The sequence below is a fragment of the Thermobia domestica genome, chromosome 2 (genome assembly GCF_964235325.1).
Source record: "Thermobia domestica chromosome 2, izTheDome1.hap1.1, whole genome shotgun sequence".
Classification (NCBI taxonomy): Eukaryota; Metazoa; Arthropoda; class Insecta; order Zygentoma; family Lepismatidae; genus Thermobia; species Thermobia domestica.
The window spans coordinates 11,063,408-11,080,774 of NC_137455.1; the positions used below are offsets into that span (position 1 = coordinate 11,063,408).

Consider the following 17,367-nt stretch of genomic DNA (forward strand, 5'->3'; position numbering starts at 1 on the left):
AAAGATCAGGCCCAATTTTTCTGTGTGGTCTCTTGGGGTTCCTAAGTGAGCGCAAACTCGCTAAATATTGTCGGAATAACATTACTCATACTATGGGCAAGTATATTCGCCATACGCAATACAAAATAGCCAAAGCAAAATGAAAACATATATACGCCATCCGCACAGCAGGTGAGTTTTGAAGACACGAGTTAACTCGCCACCCACACTGAAGGGATTAAGCACCATTTATTGTGGAACAATCGGGAAAGTCCCGATGGATTTTAAATATTTTGCTCTAACAAGAGCAGAAAAGAAAGAAGTTACTTTTGGAAATTATTTAATTATATTATTGGTAAATTTTTATTATATGCAATCACACGAGTACTGTTTAAAATGTTAAACTTTTAGTGTATTGATATGGCACTGCTTGAGTGTCATAATACAGGATTGATCTGAATTCAGAAATTTATTCTGTGAAATCTAATACACATATGTTATTGTGAAACATGCACTTCGAAAGGTTAATATTCGAAGCTTAGTTTGCACTATGCAGGTAGTTTCTTCAACTGGTAAGAGTCAGAAACGAGCATGAAATAAATTGCTTATATTGACCGCAATATGTTACAATAGGATTTATAGGAGATGAACTATTGGCTTGATGTGTGCCGTGTTACGCTAATTGCCCACATAGAAGATTTGTAGTGATTGAAGAAAACTTGGACAGTTTACCTTTTTTTTTTTTTTATCAAATGTCTCATAATAACATATGTTTATTAGATTTTACAAAATAAATGTCTGTAAACGGGTCTTGATCTGTACAATAAACAAGTTATGCATATTCAGAAAGTAAATAACTTTCGTTAGAAATTTTATAATGGTAGTCTTATTTCATAAGTCTTCGCATAAACTGCGAATTCAAACGCTACGGGAAAATGTAAAAAGCAATTTGACTGTTATGTCGATTCGCAAACTAAAATGCAATTACGTGTTAATTTGACGCAAACTGTTACATGATAAGGCTCCTAAGGTCTACAAAACAGCCTTCTTATGTGTTTATTATGCCTGTGAGTCTGGCAATGCTGCCCAGTAAGAAGCCCTACAGGGCTATAGTCACCGATATGGCAGGATTTCGTTTTATTCCACCTTTATCCCCATAATACCACGTGACCTTACGTCATACTCATATGGTGCAACTTCGATGTAAATCTAACCTCACCCCTACATAAAGACAGACATACGAGCTCAGTGTTGCCACACTTGGTACAATTGTACCAAATTCAGCCCTTTTGTCATTCGTCAGCTCGTTGATACCACCCTGGCATTTTCCGCCCCTTTTGTGAAAATTTTGGTACATTTCTACACAATTCAGCACCATTTAACAAATATTAGTCTATTATCCTCCTTCAGTCATGAAATAAGCGAGCACGAACTAGGAATGATTGATTTGTTCCTCGTGTTATATGTCTTTTCATATATGGAAATAATACCGTTTTGATTTATTGCTCAATTTGAAATAGAGGCGCGTTTGGTTTCCTTATAATATATACCGAAGATCATAACTGTCCTCCCTTGTAATTTGCGGTTTCTGTTATATAAAGGCAACCAAGAAAGTTCTTTCGCTTTTTGTAAAGGTCTGTGTTCAATTGGCCCTGACACCGTGAGTTGAATGCGAATGGAGATAAGGCGGTCAGTTGTTGGTGTGGGTATATCCAACATACTACCTGGTTGTGGCAGTTCAGTTACACTCTGAACTTGCGTAAGGACAGAGTGAACATGGGACCTTCACAAAGCATAATAAAGGCGTGCATGCTGTACGAGTTCAAACTGGGGTCAAACGCCACTGCGGCAGGGCAGGAGATATGCCAGGCCTTCGGTGAGGGTGTCGTGACTATGCGGACAGTGTAGCGGTGGTTTAACAAGTTTAAGGACGGTGACGAAACACTCGAAGACTCACCACGTGCCGGAAGAACAACACATGTACAAAATGAAGATCTTCAGGCAGCAATTGAGGCGAACAGTGGCCACACATGTGAGGAACTGGGATTACAATTCAGTGTGAGTGGAGAAACCATTCGGCAGCACTTCATCAACTTGGGAAGCACTACAACTTGCGTCGATGGGCCCTACACGATTCAACTCTGTGCCAGAAGGAAATGCGAGCGGATACCTGTGTTTCTTTGCCTCGTCTGAGAAAGGAACCATTTCTGGACAGGATGTTGACATGTGATGAGAAGCGGGTCCTGTACGAAGCTCCACGACGCCTTCACCATTGGTTAGCATCCCATGAGTCGGTTCCAAAACATCCGAAACCAGCACTGCACCAGAAGAAGGTCCTCCTGTATGTTTGTTGGACTGTTCGCAGCATGGTGCATCGGGGACTGCTACAAGCTGGTCAGAGCATCAATGTAACTGTGTACTGTCAGCAGTCGAGTCTGCTGAAGAAAAACTCAAAACTCTGGAGCCAGCACTTCTAAATCGCAAAGGGGTTCTCCTCTTACAGGGCAACGCTAAGCCCCACGTGGCTAGGATGACCCGGGACACCATTCTACGCCTTGGATGGAAAACACTATTGCATCCTCCATACTCCCCAGACATTACGCCGTCCGATTATCACCTGTTCCGTTTTTTTGGACAATCATCGTAGAGAACGCCAGTTCAAATCCCTAGTAGAGGTGCAAAATACAGTTGATAACTTCTTCGCTTCACGATCCATCAAGTTCTACCGCGATGGAATCCATAGCCTTCAAGAACGTTGGCAGAAGGTCGTCGATGCTGATGGGGATTATTTTTGATCTTCCATTTACGTGTTAGGTGACATATCGATGTCTGAATGTGGTGGGCAAAAAAGTGAAAGAACTTTCTTGGTTACCTTTATACTTCCTACTGCGAGAAAAGTTTCATGTACTTCCACGGTTGTTCGAGATCCTCCTATTTGGATGTTTTTCGTGTATAGAGCCATGCATTGCACTGGTATAAAATAATGAATTCAGCCCTTTTTCTTTCGATTCGATTTTTCAGCCCACAACAGAGCTAGGAGTGTGGCAACTCTGTACAAACTTGACTACAAATATGGTGATTTGATCTTTTCGTATAATATGCGGTCCAACTCCTTGACCGTAGGAACTACGTAGGTCTTCTTGAAACTTTGTTGTAATACTTTATTTTTTAAACAAAAAATGTAATCTTCTGTAATGTTTTCCTATCTTCCAGTCCCTATTGGTCCACAGCTCGCTGCAACTTTCTTCGTTCTGTAAAATGAATAATTAAAATAAAAAAAAGAAACAAACTTACTACTTCGATAGTATATACATGTTTTTAACCAGACATTATGCATAAATTTGCATGTGACTTCTCGACATCAAAATAAGTTAAATTGCATAGCAAGATATCTTCTGTGTTGCTCGAACACGAAGTCTATTATCTTTTTTGAGAATGATGATAACTGCAATGTAGACAGTTAATAATTGGTGAATATGTATTTTCTGCCAGCCATGTATTTTGCCATCCTGCACCATTAATATATTTTGAAATAATTGTAATGATGCTCTATTACTTACACTGCACATAATTTCATGGCAATAGAATAAACATGTCTGGACATACTTAAAAGAAAAGGTGATGTATTTAATTAAAAAGAATCGCGATTCCATGAGAAATGTTAGTGTACGGTCCTCCGGAGGATAAAACTGTGAATTCTTAGATTGCGTTCGGTTTTCGCGTTTTGTGTGGTCTGGCAGCGCTGCAAACAGTAAATAATTATAGGAGGTAGTCTGTGCTATTCTAGCCAACTCACAAGTATTTATAGAATAGAAAACGAATGTGACCCTGACGTATTGAAAGCGTTTCAACTCGTTGAGTTTAACCTTGAGGTCCTTTGTTTAAATGGTCGATATTTGTTATCTTAATTTCCTTATTGTTTAGTATTGTGTTGGCATAGACTGTTTCACTATGTCGTCGCCGACGGAAGCAGAATTGAAAGCTGGACATCCACCAGCAGGTAACTTTTGTTTTGTATTAACAAGCTACACACGTCATACAGTTTTATATAATATTTTTGTTGGAACTAGGGTTATGACATTTTAAACGGACAGTAAATGAAATGAGAGTGAATCATGACGTGCTAATACGAAAATTAAAATTTCTAATTATTATTTTATATAGTATAGTGCAGCAATAGAATGCCAATTATATATATATATATATTTTAATGTGTATAAAGTGTAAACTAAGCATTTTTTAAATAAGCATATGAATACGAACTAAATATAATTATAGTATTGCCGTATGTGCTAGGAAGTCGTCTTACTATGCTTGCTATCTTTGTGCGAAGATAACTTGTTTTAATAGCGAATGATAGATTTAAAAAATATATATATATATTGTCATTAACATATGTTGCAATAGACGGCACCAATTATATACAAAAATCATGTTACTTGTTACAATTTACAATTCTCTTCAAATACATTAATATAATAAATGAATGTTTCCCGATGGAGGGGGGGGGATAACAGCTCTTTCATCTGCTTTTGTGCGATATTCTCAGATTTGTTCGTTTTATGGATCTATACGTTAAATTAGGTTAGGTAAGGTACCAATATTTAATTCACACAGTATTGTCGAGCGAGCGTTAGCGAATGAAGGGAGAGTTCGAGCTCCGCAGAACACATTTTCTGTCTTCGTTATTTTCCTTTCTTTTCCCACATAAGTGACTTTTACTTATCGTCACGGTTTGTACAGGTCCCCTACGATATTTTCTTGAATAATTGAACATCGAAACAAGAATATCAACTACCTTTATTTTTTTTAATTAATTCCCCCCTCCCATCGAAACTCTTACTGGTCAATGTTCTGTTAAGGGGGTCCAGTAATTTCTTCCACACGAAATTTGCAATTTCTCCACTTCTTTCTATTGATTTTTGTTTGATTACTTAATATAACGTTATGTTAGGTTAGGTTAGTTTAGGACCCCCTTAACGGAACATGGACCCTATTACCCATTAAATAGAATTACTTACAATAAATGATTTACAATGCTTTCGAAATCGTCATTACACATCAGTCGAATATATACTGGTAATTCATTGAACAGAACATACTTATATCATTTACAGGATTGTGGGCTGTATTTAGCCTAATATGAGGAGTATTTATATCCCTTTTATTGGGGTCGCACCACGAGAAAAAAAACTTGATAAAGTATAATTCTTTCACTAATATCCTCCTTGTCCCCTAAAAGGTTCCCACTGGGCGATATGAAAAAAATGTCACTTGGCATAGATAAAATTCAAGGGGACCACAAAAAGTAACCGTTGAAAGACTACAATTCTTTTACGATTTGCTTATAAATACGGCTTCCAAATATATGAATAAAATCTACAGTTCAAAAAACAAATCAACCTATGCTAGGTGGCCACTAGAGTAGGTATCTAACCGAGTCAGGGCAGAACGACGATGGAAGGCCCGAGCGTTAGCGAGAAGGTGCGTCCGAAGGGAACAGGCGCGTCAGCGAAGGTGGGTACATGCATAAGGGAATTTAGTAAAAACGATTTTTTTTTCTTTTTCAGCAATTACACGAGTTTCAGTAGCACTTGTTATGGTTTCATACTAGTAGCGCTCCACTTGTAAACATAAAATATAACTTATGTACACAGTGTAGAAATACACTGTCGGAAAAGAGTTTCGAATACAATCTTCTTTCATATGGATTCACTTGTTTTATTCGTAGGAAAGCACTTGTAAGGCTTTTACACTAGTAATCGTACACTTGTATACAAAATGCAGGTGTGTTACTTTGTATTTAATTGTATGGCTTGCAGAGATTTGTTCCCTGTAAATGTCTTTTCATGCAAAGTATTGAATTTTGCCTATAAATTTTGCAAAATGTGTGCGCCAAAAGTAAACCAGCACCAAAACTAGTGCGAAAACAAACCAACTTGTGTTAGGTGGCCACTAAAAAGCACAGATGCTATCTAACCGAGTCAGCGTAGGGCGAAGTTAGTGGACTGGCGAGGTAGTGCAAGGTTGGCTCCGAATAGAGCAGGCGCGTTAGCGATGGTGGACATTCGCTCCATCAAGGTAGTGGAAAGAAGTTCGTTTTGGCAATGGTATGCTTTGCAATAGCACTTGTCGTGGTTTCATACCAGTATCGCTCCGCTTCTAAACATAAAATACAGGCAAGGTTTGACGCAAATCGTCGAAAGGGAGCGTGCGCGTTAGCGTTGTTGTGTACGTTTGTTAGTGAATGCAATTCAAAAAAAAAAAAAAAAACTAAATTGTGCTAGGTGGTCACTGCAAGCTAGCTTTGGGATAGGATGCAATTTTTAACGGTGTTTGTGTGTTTACAGATGACATATTTCACCTTAAATTCTTTTAACTGTTTTTAAGTACACTACATTATCACAGAAACACGTCCGAAGATAAAGAGGCGTTAATGTGTGTATATATATAAGGCGGCCAGCTGTGTATAATGTTAACTTTTTATGTTTTACTAACGAATTAAAAGCTAGTAGAGGTGCGGAATATTAGGGTAGGGTACATCAGTGGTGGTGGTCTATTTTTTTTAACAATTGGTTATGTACACACACACACACACACATATATATATATATATATATATATATAGAGAGAGAGAGAGAGAGAGAGAGAGAGAGAGAGAGAGGGGGGAAGAGTAGATGGATAGGTATGTAGAAATATAAGTCTTAGGGAACAAAACATACATGGCAAGCAAAAGCAAAGTTTTTACAGGATACTACAAGTAGAGACCTATACACCATCTTTATAGAAGGTGGTGTGACAAAATTAGGTAGCACTGCGAATATTTTGGAAACTAATTTTCCAAGATAGTTTTCAGAAAATATATTAGAAAGATCTTAATCCAGCAATGGTTCGACGATTGTTGATAATAGTATGTATGCGTTTCAAATATAAATAACGCTTATCACTACGTTTGTGATCCCAGTTCTCATTCTTGATATCTGAGCATTTGAGGTTAAGAAATAAACGGTTATACCTTGTTCTGAGATAATATATGTTTAACCCTGTAGCTGTAGGAATTTCTGAAAACAAAGATAGTTAAGCTAAATTTTTCTGTGTCTGGGTATGTCTGGGCGTAACAAACGGGTCTGCGAACTGGAGATATTTTAACATGTTCTACCAGCTTAGTAGCACCACTGGGTAGAATAGAGATTAGGTTCTTTTCTGTCTGCCCCCTTGTGTAAACCCGAGAGAGGTATAAAACTTTAAATGCCTTTTTTCATGGGAGAGGCCGCGGTGGCTCAGTGGTAGAGCGTTCACTTCTGGTGCTAGGAGTCTCGGGTTCAACCCTGCTCCCGCCAATGAACTTTGTGGTGGGCAAACAGCGTGTGAGTGGGTTTTCTCGGGGTTCTCCCGTTTCCTCCCACTTTCTTCATTCCACCATTTCATTCATTACTCATCATCAGCGTCTCCTTTAGCCTAACCGGCATAACCGTAGGACGTAAAACTCAAAAATTTCATTTTTTTTCCTTTTTCATGGCAGGTTGTACGATTTTCTTGGGGTTATCCTGTTCGCTGCCATATATTGTCATTCCGCCGATCGTATTTTTGTTTAACGTTCAACAATTATGCACTTAAGCTAAGGGAGACTGATATGATGATAATGGAGAAAGTGGGGAAACAGGAGAACTCCGAGAAAACCCGCGCACGCCGTGTTTGTCCACCACAAATCCGAAATGAGGCGAGCTAGGATCCAACCACCGATCCCATGCACCAAGGATGAGCACTCAACATAGAGGTACAATTGGTGTAAAAGTTAGGAAGTTTAGTTTTTAAAAATTCAGAATTGAGTCCGAATATTCATTTCGGTCGAAATAGTGTAAGTTATCCAAGTTTAATAAAACAATTCATTTTTCAAAAATGTAGGTATACATTAGTATCTTGGCCGTAAGTAGAGAAGCGAAATGTAGTTTTCTCTTTTTAGCTACTACAAGTTTCTTGTCTTGAACTCTTAAAGTTCGATCGCGAATTTTAAGTTGATAAAAATCAGTTGAAATGCCCGTTCGTCGCACGGGAAGATTGCATTTATGGGAAAATATTTTGAAAGATGTGTTTGTATCCTCCTCCCATTACAGTGCGTGCTTGAATTCGAAATGAAATAGTGGTCGCAGTGTGTGTGGGTCCCTTCGAATTCGCCATTTTATGAATACAAGTGAAATAAAAATAAAATCTGTCAATTTAACGTCCCACGATTATGCAACTTAGGTTAAGGGAGATAACTATTAAAGCAAGTAAATGATGATGAAATAATTGGTGGAACGACAATTTGGGAGGAAACGGAAGTACCCCGAGAAAACCCACGGGCACGATGTGGTCGACCACACTTAGGCGGTGATAGAACTAGGGACCATGCACATTGGAAGTAAACGCTCTAACGCTGAGCCATGGTGTTTCCCAAGTGGCCGGGAATTCCCGGTGACTACATACATGGACTTATAAAATATTTGCCGCAAGACAGAATGCAGTGACTGTATTGTCTGTACTATACTGGGAAAAGGTGAAAGTCTTAGGATGTGGACAAGCAAAATTCTTCATGCAAGTGCGTAGCTCAGTATCTGATGTGAAATTTCGGATCTTAAAATGTTCTGAAGGATGCCAAACATAGGATAACAAATCTAGAACATAGAGCAGCGGATATTCCAACGAAATTGACGTTAGAAAATAGACGTTTCCTGAGTTCCTGCGCGTTGGAATCATCTATTTCGTACAGTGAAAGTAGTACAAACTCAATAGTAACTACCAAACGGATTGACAATTGAAATAGTTTTCAGTACTATGCAGAGAATTTGTTCTCTCATCGCGAAAGAAAACCCGGACGAGTTGTTCTTGACAAAATAACATGCAAAGTGTGTATTATCCATTTTTTGCTGGTTGAGTGTACTTTCTGCGATTAGCAACCGGTCTTGTTGGGTGCCAGATTCAGTTAATCGTCACACTAGACAACTAGCAATGCACTATTAGATGACACCAGTCTCAATTGCACTTCACGCATTCTGTTTCGTGATTCCAGACACGATGTGCCCACTTAAATTCCTATAAGTTGTCGGTTATATAGTTAATTCGGTAGTTCCACATCATGCTCAGAGTATTTTATAGGGCTCATTTATGTTTCATTTGACTAATCCGCATGTAGTAATTGTTGTAAAGGATGTTCGCCAGAACAAACTGTTTTGAGGTATTGGCATGTTTTTATTGTTTCAGTGAAAGCTGGTGGAATGCGGATAACGCAACATAAAACTCCTAAAGATGACAAAGAGAAAGAGGCGAAGCCTGGAAAAGAATCGGAAGCAGTGGAAACACCACTAAAAGTATCAGTCAGGTATGGATTTTTTCTTATTTTAGGGCATCATTGACAATTATTTAAAAGTATATTTCATTTTAACAAACTAATTTTTCATTACAGCAAAAAGTCTAAATCTGTATTAAAGGGCCGCGGTGGCTCAGTGGCAGAGCGTTCACCTCTGCTGCATGGGGTCCTTGGTTGGATCCCAGCTCGGGCCAAGTGAGCTTTGTGGTGGACAAACACCGTGTGCATGGGTTTTCTCGGAGCTCTACCGTTTCCTTCCACCTTCATTTCACTCATTTCTCATCACCACTGTCTCCTTTAGCCTAGTAAGCATAGGCGTGGGATGTAAAATTTAAAGATTTCATTTTATTTCTAAATCTGTATTATTAGCTTACATAATATTTTGAGCCACCTTTCCCCTTTCTTTGTCCTGCAGACCAAGGAAATCAAGCTAGAATTTCAAAATTCGTGCAAATGAGAGAAATCCATAATAGGTCCCTTATATCAAATTCTGCATCTACTTCCGTTTGTTCAAAATTTGAAACAAAAAAAAGTGTCATATTGAATTCATGATTCCAAATTTCGTGTGTTTATGTCGATTACTTGAAGCGAAACACAGTAGTGAAATTCGGCACTCTTCCATCTCTCTGTAGAGTTACACTTTCGGAAATTTGTTATGTCTGTGGCTCGAAAAATATTTTTTTCTGGCCTACTTGCAAGCTCTGAAACTCAGGCGCCATAATAATAACTAATCAGATCTAATGTGATGAGTAGATGTCTTGGCCGTAAATTATACTAACTAGTATAAAAAGTACAAGCTTCTCTTAGTGTGAGGCTATCCCTTCGAAGATAGCATGCAATGTAAGTTAAGTTTTACAAAGCAGCATTAAGTTTTGTGTCTAGGTACAGGTCTTAGTTTAATAACTGAAATACCAATTGTCCACTGTTCTGGATGGATTAAAATTTTATAATGATGGGCCATTTCTGTTAATAAGCATTAAATTATTAAACCTGTCCGATCCTAAATGACGACCTCAAATTGTTCTTTATTATTTCAATAAACTAAACCATCTCTCACAAGAATCATTTGACTCAGGTAACAATGACAAATGCAAAGCAACTTGCGTAAAATCGGAATGCTGTTTGACATAACTTTTCTCCGATACTGTATTAGCTTCTGAAGTACTTCGAATTCATACCATGTGTGAAGAGTGATTTATTTTATTTTTCGAAGTCTGTGGTAGAATATAAAGGTAGATTCTTAAAATGTTGCGCTAATGTTTTGATCTCCTTTTCTCCGCATGTGGCGACAAACCTGGAAAACTGGTAAAAGTCAGGGAATTTGACAAGACCGGAAATTTCGAAATAAAAATGACGAATTTTCTAATTACTTTTTACCACAAGTATACAAGACTCTTTAGGGAACATTCATTCTTTAATATTTCTTTGCTACGAAAGAATAAAAATACAAGAACATTAAAAGGAGTGCAATTTTTTTTTAGCGGACTGCGTAATTTCTCGCCAGAAATGATGCAAGTGTTTCTCCGACTTACTGTCGCCAGGCAGGCTGATAAAAAAAAAAAAAAAAAAAAAAAAAAGCGCTTTCTATAGGTGAAGCGTGTGATAAAAGCCAGATAACTTCATTCAGAATTATCAAATGTGTTATTTACAAACTTCTTATGCGAACATATTTACCTACAATAATTTTCTTCCGTTTTACATTAAAGTTGGTTGAAATATTGGTTTCGGACTGTGCAAATACTCTGTTAATCCAAGAAGGATTGGATGATCATCTAGACAAGAACGTTGCTAAGGCTATAAGTTAGCCCAGTGCAATCATTTTATATTAACATTCGTCTACTCTATAATGACATTTTATAATTATCTTGCAATCCTTTGAACGATCCGGGAGCTTTGCCTTCTGGCAAGTCAAGCTAAACCCAACGCGGAGAACGCTTCTAGTTCTCAAATTAGTTCATCCTTATACTCTGTAGAAGTAACCCGTTATAGTTATTCGCATTACTAAATTACATTTTAATAGTGCCTGTTCTATGAATACCAATTTTGCGTTGAATATTCGTTTCTAAAGGAAGAGAGCGTTAAAGCAAGGGATTGAAGGTTTTTAATAATCGCGTGAAGATACAGATACTTTTTTCTTGTGCTACGTAATCAGTTGAAGTTATATAGAAAGCACCGATCACTTACTATTACGCCACAATTTCTGCATGGAGCAATTAACAGCATCAATAGGATATATGTGAGGCGCATGTATTAAAAAGAATGGAAAAAAATATAAGTGCAGAAATTTATTGTGATTGATATACCTTGATTATTTTTTGACGTCACCATGAGCCTCCAGTTATTTTTAGTGTGTGGCGCAAGTTTCCGTATATCCGCTTGAGTGCACCAAGTCAGAACTGATGTCTTGAGAACTCACTGTGTTAGGTAGTGTAAAGTACAGGGTGGCCCAAAAGTAGGTATACGCCCCTGCATTGATCAAGTATATAATATTCTATCTTATGATCTATTTGCTTCGACTGTTCCGTGCTTAAGGTATAAGTAAAATCACATTAAGAACAAATAATAAAGAAATGTTAATAAAAATAAGAAATGATATTAAATATAGTGAGCAGATCAGTACGGGACTTTTTACCTACTTTTGGGCCACCCTGTACTGTAGTTTACAAGCCAAGGTATTTACTTTTAATTAACCTTCTAAATATACTACTGATCTCTAATAAATGTTTAAACAGCTTCCAGACTTCATGACTTTTGCAAGATGAAAGTGCACATTTAAAGGGTTCATGTTACAAATTGGGAGAGCGCCATGACCTAATATAGCAGAGAAAAAGCGTCTTAAAGTTTTTGACTCGCCGCATATGTCGTACGTTTCGCAAATTTATCAAGTGACAGCGTAGCAGAATCAGTAGCATTTGTGACTCATGTGCCAGGGGTCTAGGGTTCGATTCCCGCTGGAGTCAAGTTTTTCTTTTTTGTTTTTTGCTTCAACCAATGTAGACACGAAGCGCCAAGAACATTTTTACATAACGATTATGGTAGCCATAATATAATTCGTGATATCAATATATTTACGAAATAGATTACATTTCGTTGCTAGTTAACATGGAAGATTGAAAGATTTTACAACTGATTCAAATATTTCTATTGTTTTAATTCATTACAAACATATGGTGAATTAACATTTTACTTGTAGCTACAAGCGGCTACTTTATTGGTTGAAGCAAAAAAAACTTCAGCGGGAATCGAACCCGGGACCCTTGGCACGTGTCACAATTGCTGCAGATTCTGCCACTCAGTCACTTGATAAATTTGAGCAACGTACGACATATACGGCGAGTCGAAAATTTTAAGACGCTCTTTCTCTGCTATATTAGGTCATTGCGCTCTCTAAGTTTGTAATATGAACACTTTAAATGTGCACTTTCACCTTGCAAAAAATGGCCCCGAAGTTCATTTACCAAAGTCTGCTTTCTCCTTGTAAGGCTCAGAGATAATTGTACTTCAACAACTAACATTGACTATACGATGCAACCAGCCATTCTTGGCTCAGTATGATCTGTCGATTAGTTATATCTCATAAAACTTTTTTTTTTCACTAAATTCTAATAATATTGTAATAATCTGCACATGATTCTGTTTACAATCAATCAATACGTGTTTGTATTTATTAACAATACAACGCGCGTCCTACTACAAACTACTACAGTGGCAGGCGACAGGAGCACGAGTACCATCAGTGGTCATGTGATAAAGAAGGAATACCAGCGACACCGCTACACTGGAGCAGATTTAAAACTAGAAGGGGACCCCTCATTCAGCATTAATCTTCGGCTGCTCAAACTCCCTCTCTCAACTTGCCTGAAGCGTTGAGAGGTACCTAACCCAAGACTTCTAGCTTGCCTGGAGCTCTAGGGCCTCATAATCCCACACCACTCTGCTTGCGTGGAGTTTCGCAGTTTTCGAACCTCTCTCTGCTTCCGTGGAGAATTTAGAATCTTAAATTCACATCACTTAGTTTGCGTGGAACTCTGTGGGGATTCTTCCTTAGGCTGCCTGTGGCTTGGGACACCTTTTTATTGAATTTATTTTACTATTCATAGGAACAAGAATAATGATTTTGTTTTACATTCTATGGTTGTGTTCTTTAGACTAAAACAGTGTTGAATTCGGGCATGTTCAAGGGGGTGCTGAGCCCCCTCTAGAATATATATGCGCCCCCTAGAATATCTACACACATGCATTGATTTTTTATTTATTTATTTATTTTTGTTTCGGATAAATAAACTTATCACAACTTCTAAACACATAATGTTATATCTTTAAAAAAAGATGAAAACTGAAAACTACTTACGTTATAGAATGGCATTCAGTTGTAAACAGTTTAATGCCATTTACTGTAGACATCCTGCTTCGCAGTAGCCCATCAAAGCCTGTACATCAGATCTTCCGTACGATGTCTCTGAATGATCACTCATAGTTTCATCATCTGTTGCGTCTTCGTCACTGCTGTTATCACTGTCTTGGAACGAGATGACCAGTTCTTCTACAATGTTTTCACCTTCTACCTTCATCCTTCATGGAGTTCAAATTATTTGCCAAGTATGATCCACGACTTTTTTCCACTTTGCTGGAGTAATTTCTTTAATCACTTCCAATATTAAACGGGAACAATTTGCATGGTGAATGTCTTGTTTTCCATAACGTAACCTTTTAATTGTGCCCAAATCGACTCAATTGGGTTGTAATTGCAATGAAAAGGGGATAACCTGATAACTTTATGTCTTGTTGTCTTGGCTAATTCGTCGATCTCAAAACGTTCTACCGTGTCTTTGTAACGTCGAAAAACCTGGAGCAATTCAGCTTTGTTCATTGAAGAACAAAAACCAGGAATTAGATTTTCTTCAAGCCATTTTAACACCGCTTCTTTCCTGGTAGACGTGGTAGGCGCTTTATTTACCTTTGTATTGTGAAACTATGCATTGTTCAAAACAATAGTAGAGCGAGGAGGAATATTAGCGAGAAGAGAGTCTTGAAACCACGATTTAAATTTTTCAGATGTTATTTCCTCGTGATAGTCCACTGTTTTTTTCGACTGGAAAAGAAGCATGCAATGTGGAAGAAACCCATATATTGACCCTGCATGTAAAAGAATGAGGCAACCGCCTTTTCCTATTGGAGTTTATAAGTCTCACGAGTTGAGTTGTCTGTCCAACCCGTAGACCTAGCGTGTCCTGCATTTACCCATGTTTCCTCAACCCACACTATTTCCTCAACAGGAATACGAGTTATTTCCCTTAAAAATCGGGCACGATGCGCCACTACATCTTCCCTCTCAAGAAGAACAGTTCTTCTGGAAATTTTTTTCCAAGTGAAGCCTACGTTGTGCAAAATTTTGCTCAGACTACTTTTCCCTCCCTTGAACAGCCCAATTTTTTCAAAGACGCCATAAGTTTTTTTTTCTTTCCTTCTTGTTAGGTATTCTTTCCTCTTATAATAATCGTGGATATGACGTCGAATAGAATCTATGTCAAAATCATCCAAATTTGTGACTGTACATGGCCTATTATGCTTTTTTCCTGGGGTAGATACAGTTTCCGTCGGTTCAGCGGGGTCTTTCGGACACTTCCCTTTTGTGATTCTTTTCACAGTTGCTGGGCTGATGTGTAAAGCTGAAGCTACTCTTTCAATCACTTTATTCAATGGCAATAAGCGACCGTCGTTGTCACGTTCTTTTTGGAAATATTCCCTAAGATTAAACACAAATTCCCGTGCCTGACTTGTTAAGGGCACCCCCTTTCCACACTTCTTACGCACTTCAGCCATTGTGTTCATAAACACAAACACACAGACATACACACGCTGAATTTATACGTTAGGTCTATATGAATAATACGAAAACAAACTATTTTTCACTGACGAATGAAAATAATAATTACACCACGATATCCACATCAATGCACTGAGATTATAGCACAGATTACATAGCACTAAAAGGCAAAACAACCTGACAACAGAAAAACTTTCACAGTACTGAGTAGGTATAAAAACGACAACATTGTCCTGTTACCATGGAGACAACCTAGTGTTTCCAAATGTATTTTTGTGGGTCTGAACCTATCCTCCCCTTCACATATTGTTTAAAAAAACTGTTCTACGAAAATACAAACATAACTGGATCATGTTCGTTACTTTCCAACTATTCAATTTCTAAATCAGTCCTTATGAAAAGCTCTTTATAACGGTTTCTATAATATATAGACTATGTATATTTTTTTCGGATGTCAACAAATTGCCTACAAAGACCATTAGAAATTCTACAAATTTCAGCTTGACATTCCAAATCACGGGTCATTGCCTTTGAACTATAAAAGAGCCGTATACAGACACACTCACTACCCTCTTCGCTTCCAATACCACGAAAACCTACTCCCTGCGGCGACAGAAAGGTAGACCGATTGTTGTACCATGTAATTCCCATTCTATTTCCATAGCATTCTTGTCAAATGGACAGAGTTGTATAAATAAGTGTAAAAAGGAAAAAAAATATATGTTCAATACTGTAGCAAGAACGTCAGGCCTAGTGGAACTAAGTTGTGCTGGAACGTTGAGAAGTAAAGTGAAGTACGATTATTTTTTTTTTTAAGAAAATCTAATTTGTAAATATTTCAACTTATAATCTGATTCAATCACTGATAAAGTAATTCGATTTCTCCACCGTTCTGTCAAGTGTTCGCTTTGATTCTTGTTGCTATGACAGTTCGCAACACTGTCGTCAGCTTACACGATGTTAGACCTGTCAGAGCTCAGGTTATGATTACCTTAGTCTAGTAATATACAAAGACACAGTTAACAGCTACAATTTTTTTTTTTTTTTCCAGCCCTCCTAAAAGTCTACAGACCATATCGGGAGCTCCAGCCCGTGGCAATGCAGACTTCCCAACAGAAGCTGTCCAGTCGTTCCATGATAAGCCGCTGCCAACACACGAACCTAGACCTGCTCATATAAATAGGCCAAACGTGATTCAACAGCCAAGGAAGTAGACAGTTTTCTTTTTCTGTTTGTTTTCATTTAATTGTTACAAAGACTGTTCAGTTTCGTAACGAATTGAAAGCCTGTTTCTTATCTAATGACTTGAGACTGAATAGGTTTAACGGTGATAATTAGCTAGTTATATATATTTTTTTTAAATAATCATTTTGTTTTGAAGACACTTCTATTTTTTGTTTCTCTTTTGGGATCAGAGTTTCTTTTTTAATGAAATAATGTTGACGAGGGACCAATTTGAGTAACTGCCCGGTGGATTATTTGCTTTTATTAAGGGATTTATTTTTCGGAGGTTTATGTATACCTAAACAGGAAAATGACATTATTTTTTGTTAGGTCATTCTTCTGACAGTATCAGTATAGTCATTATGTATTTTGATTTATGTATTACGTACTTTTTACTTTAAGAAGGAAAATGTAACTATTTGTGGTGTATTGGTTGTGGATTTATCGGATATTTTGTTCTCTGTAAAGGTGTTGGGTATCTACAAGGTTTCTTCTCCTTTGTAACTCAAGAATTGTATAATGTGAATATATAAATGACAGATTATATTATATACCTATAGATGCATAGATATATTGAAAGCGTATGCAGTTTTGCATTGGCATGATTTATTATTTTTCATATGTAGATATGCTAGATTTATGCAAATGAAATGTGAAAAAAAAGTTGTACTTTGTACAATATTGCCTTGGGATAAATACAAGCAAAACGAATAAATAATACTTTAATTTAAATTCATTTCTGTTCCAAGAACCTTACCTAATATAAAGAAGGTTATCGAATTTCATGTAGCTGAGAAGAAGCATTCAAGTACTGGTATTTGAAACAAAACTCTTATAAGAAAGGATCCTGATACATCAGTAAGGCTCAAGGCAGATTCTTCCATATGTGCAACACGTGCATTTACACGGGGCAGCAAAATCTGTCATAACTATATTATTTAAAATAAATATTTCTTGTTGGAAACAGACTTCATGGTTATCAGTGGCGTAT

The 17,367-nt window shown here is 37.4% G+C and overlaps 1 protein-coding gene across 1 annotated transcript; it reads left to right on the plus strand.

Moving 5' to 3' along the window:
* Positions 1–3,731: 3,731 nt before the first annotated feature.
* Positions 3,732–17,108, plus strand: LOC145670111 (death-associated protein 1). Its single transcript, XM_081738480.1, has 3 exons — positions 3,732–3,979; positions 9,220–9,337; positions 16,204–17,108. The coding sequence occupies exons 1-3, from the start codon at positions 3,931–3,933 to the stop codon at positions 16,364–16,366; spliced, it is 330 nt and encodes a 109-aa protein (XP_081594606.1). The 5' UTR covers positions 3,732–3,930; the 3' UTR covers positions 16,367–17,108.
* The last annotated feature ends 259 nt before the right edge of the window (positions 17,109–17,367 follow it).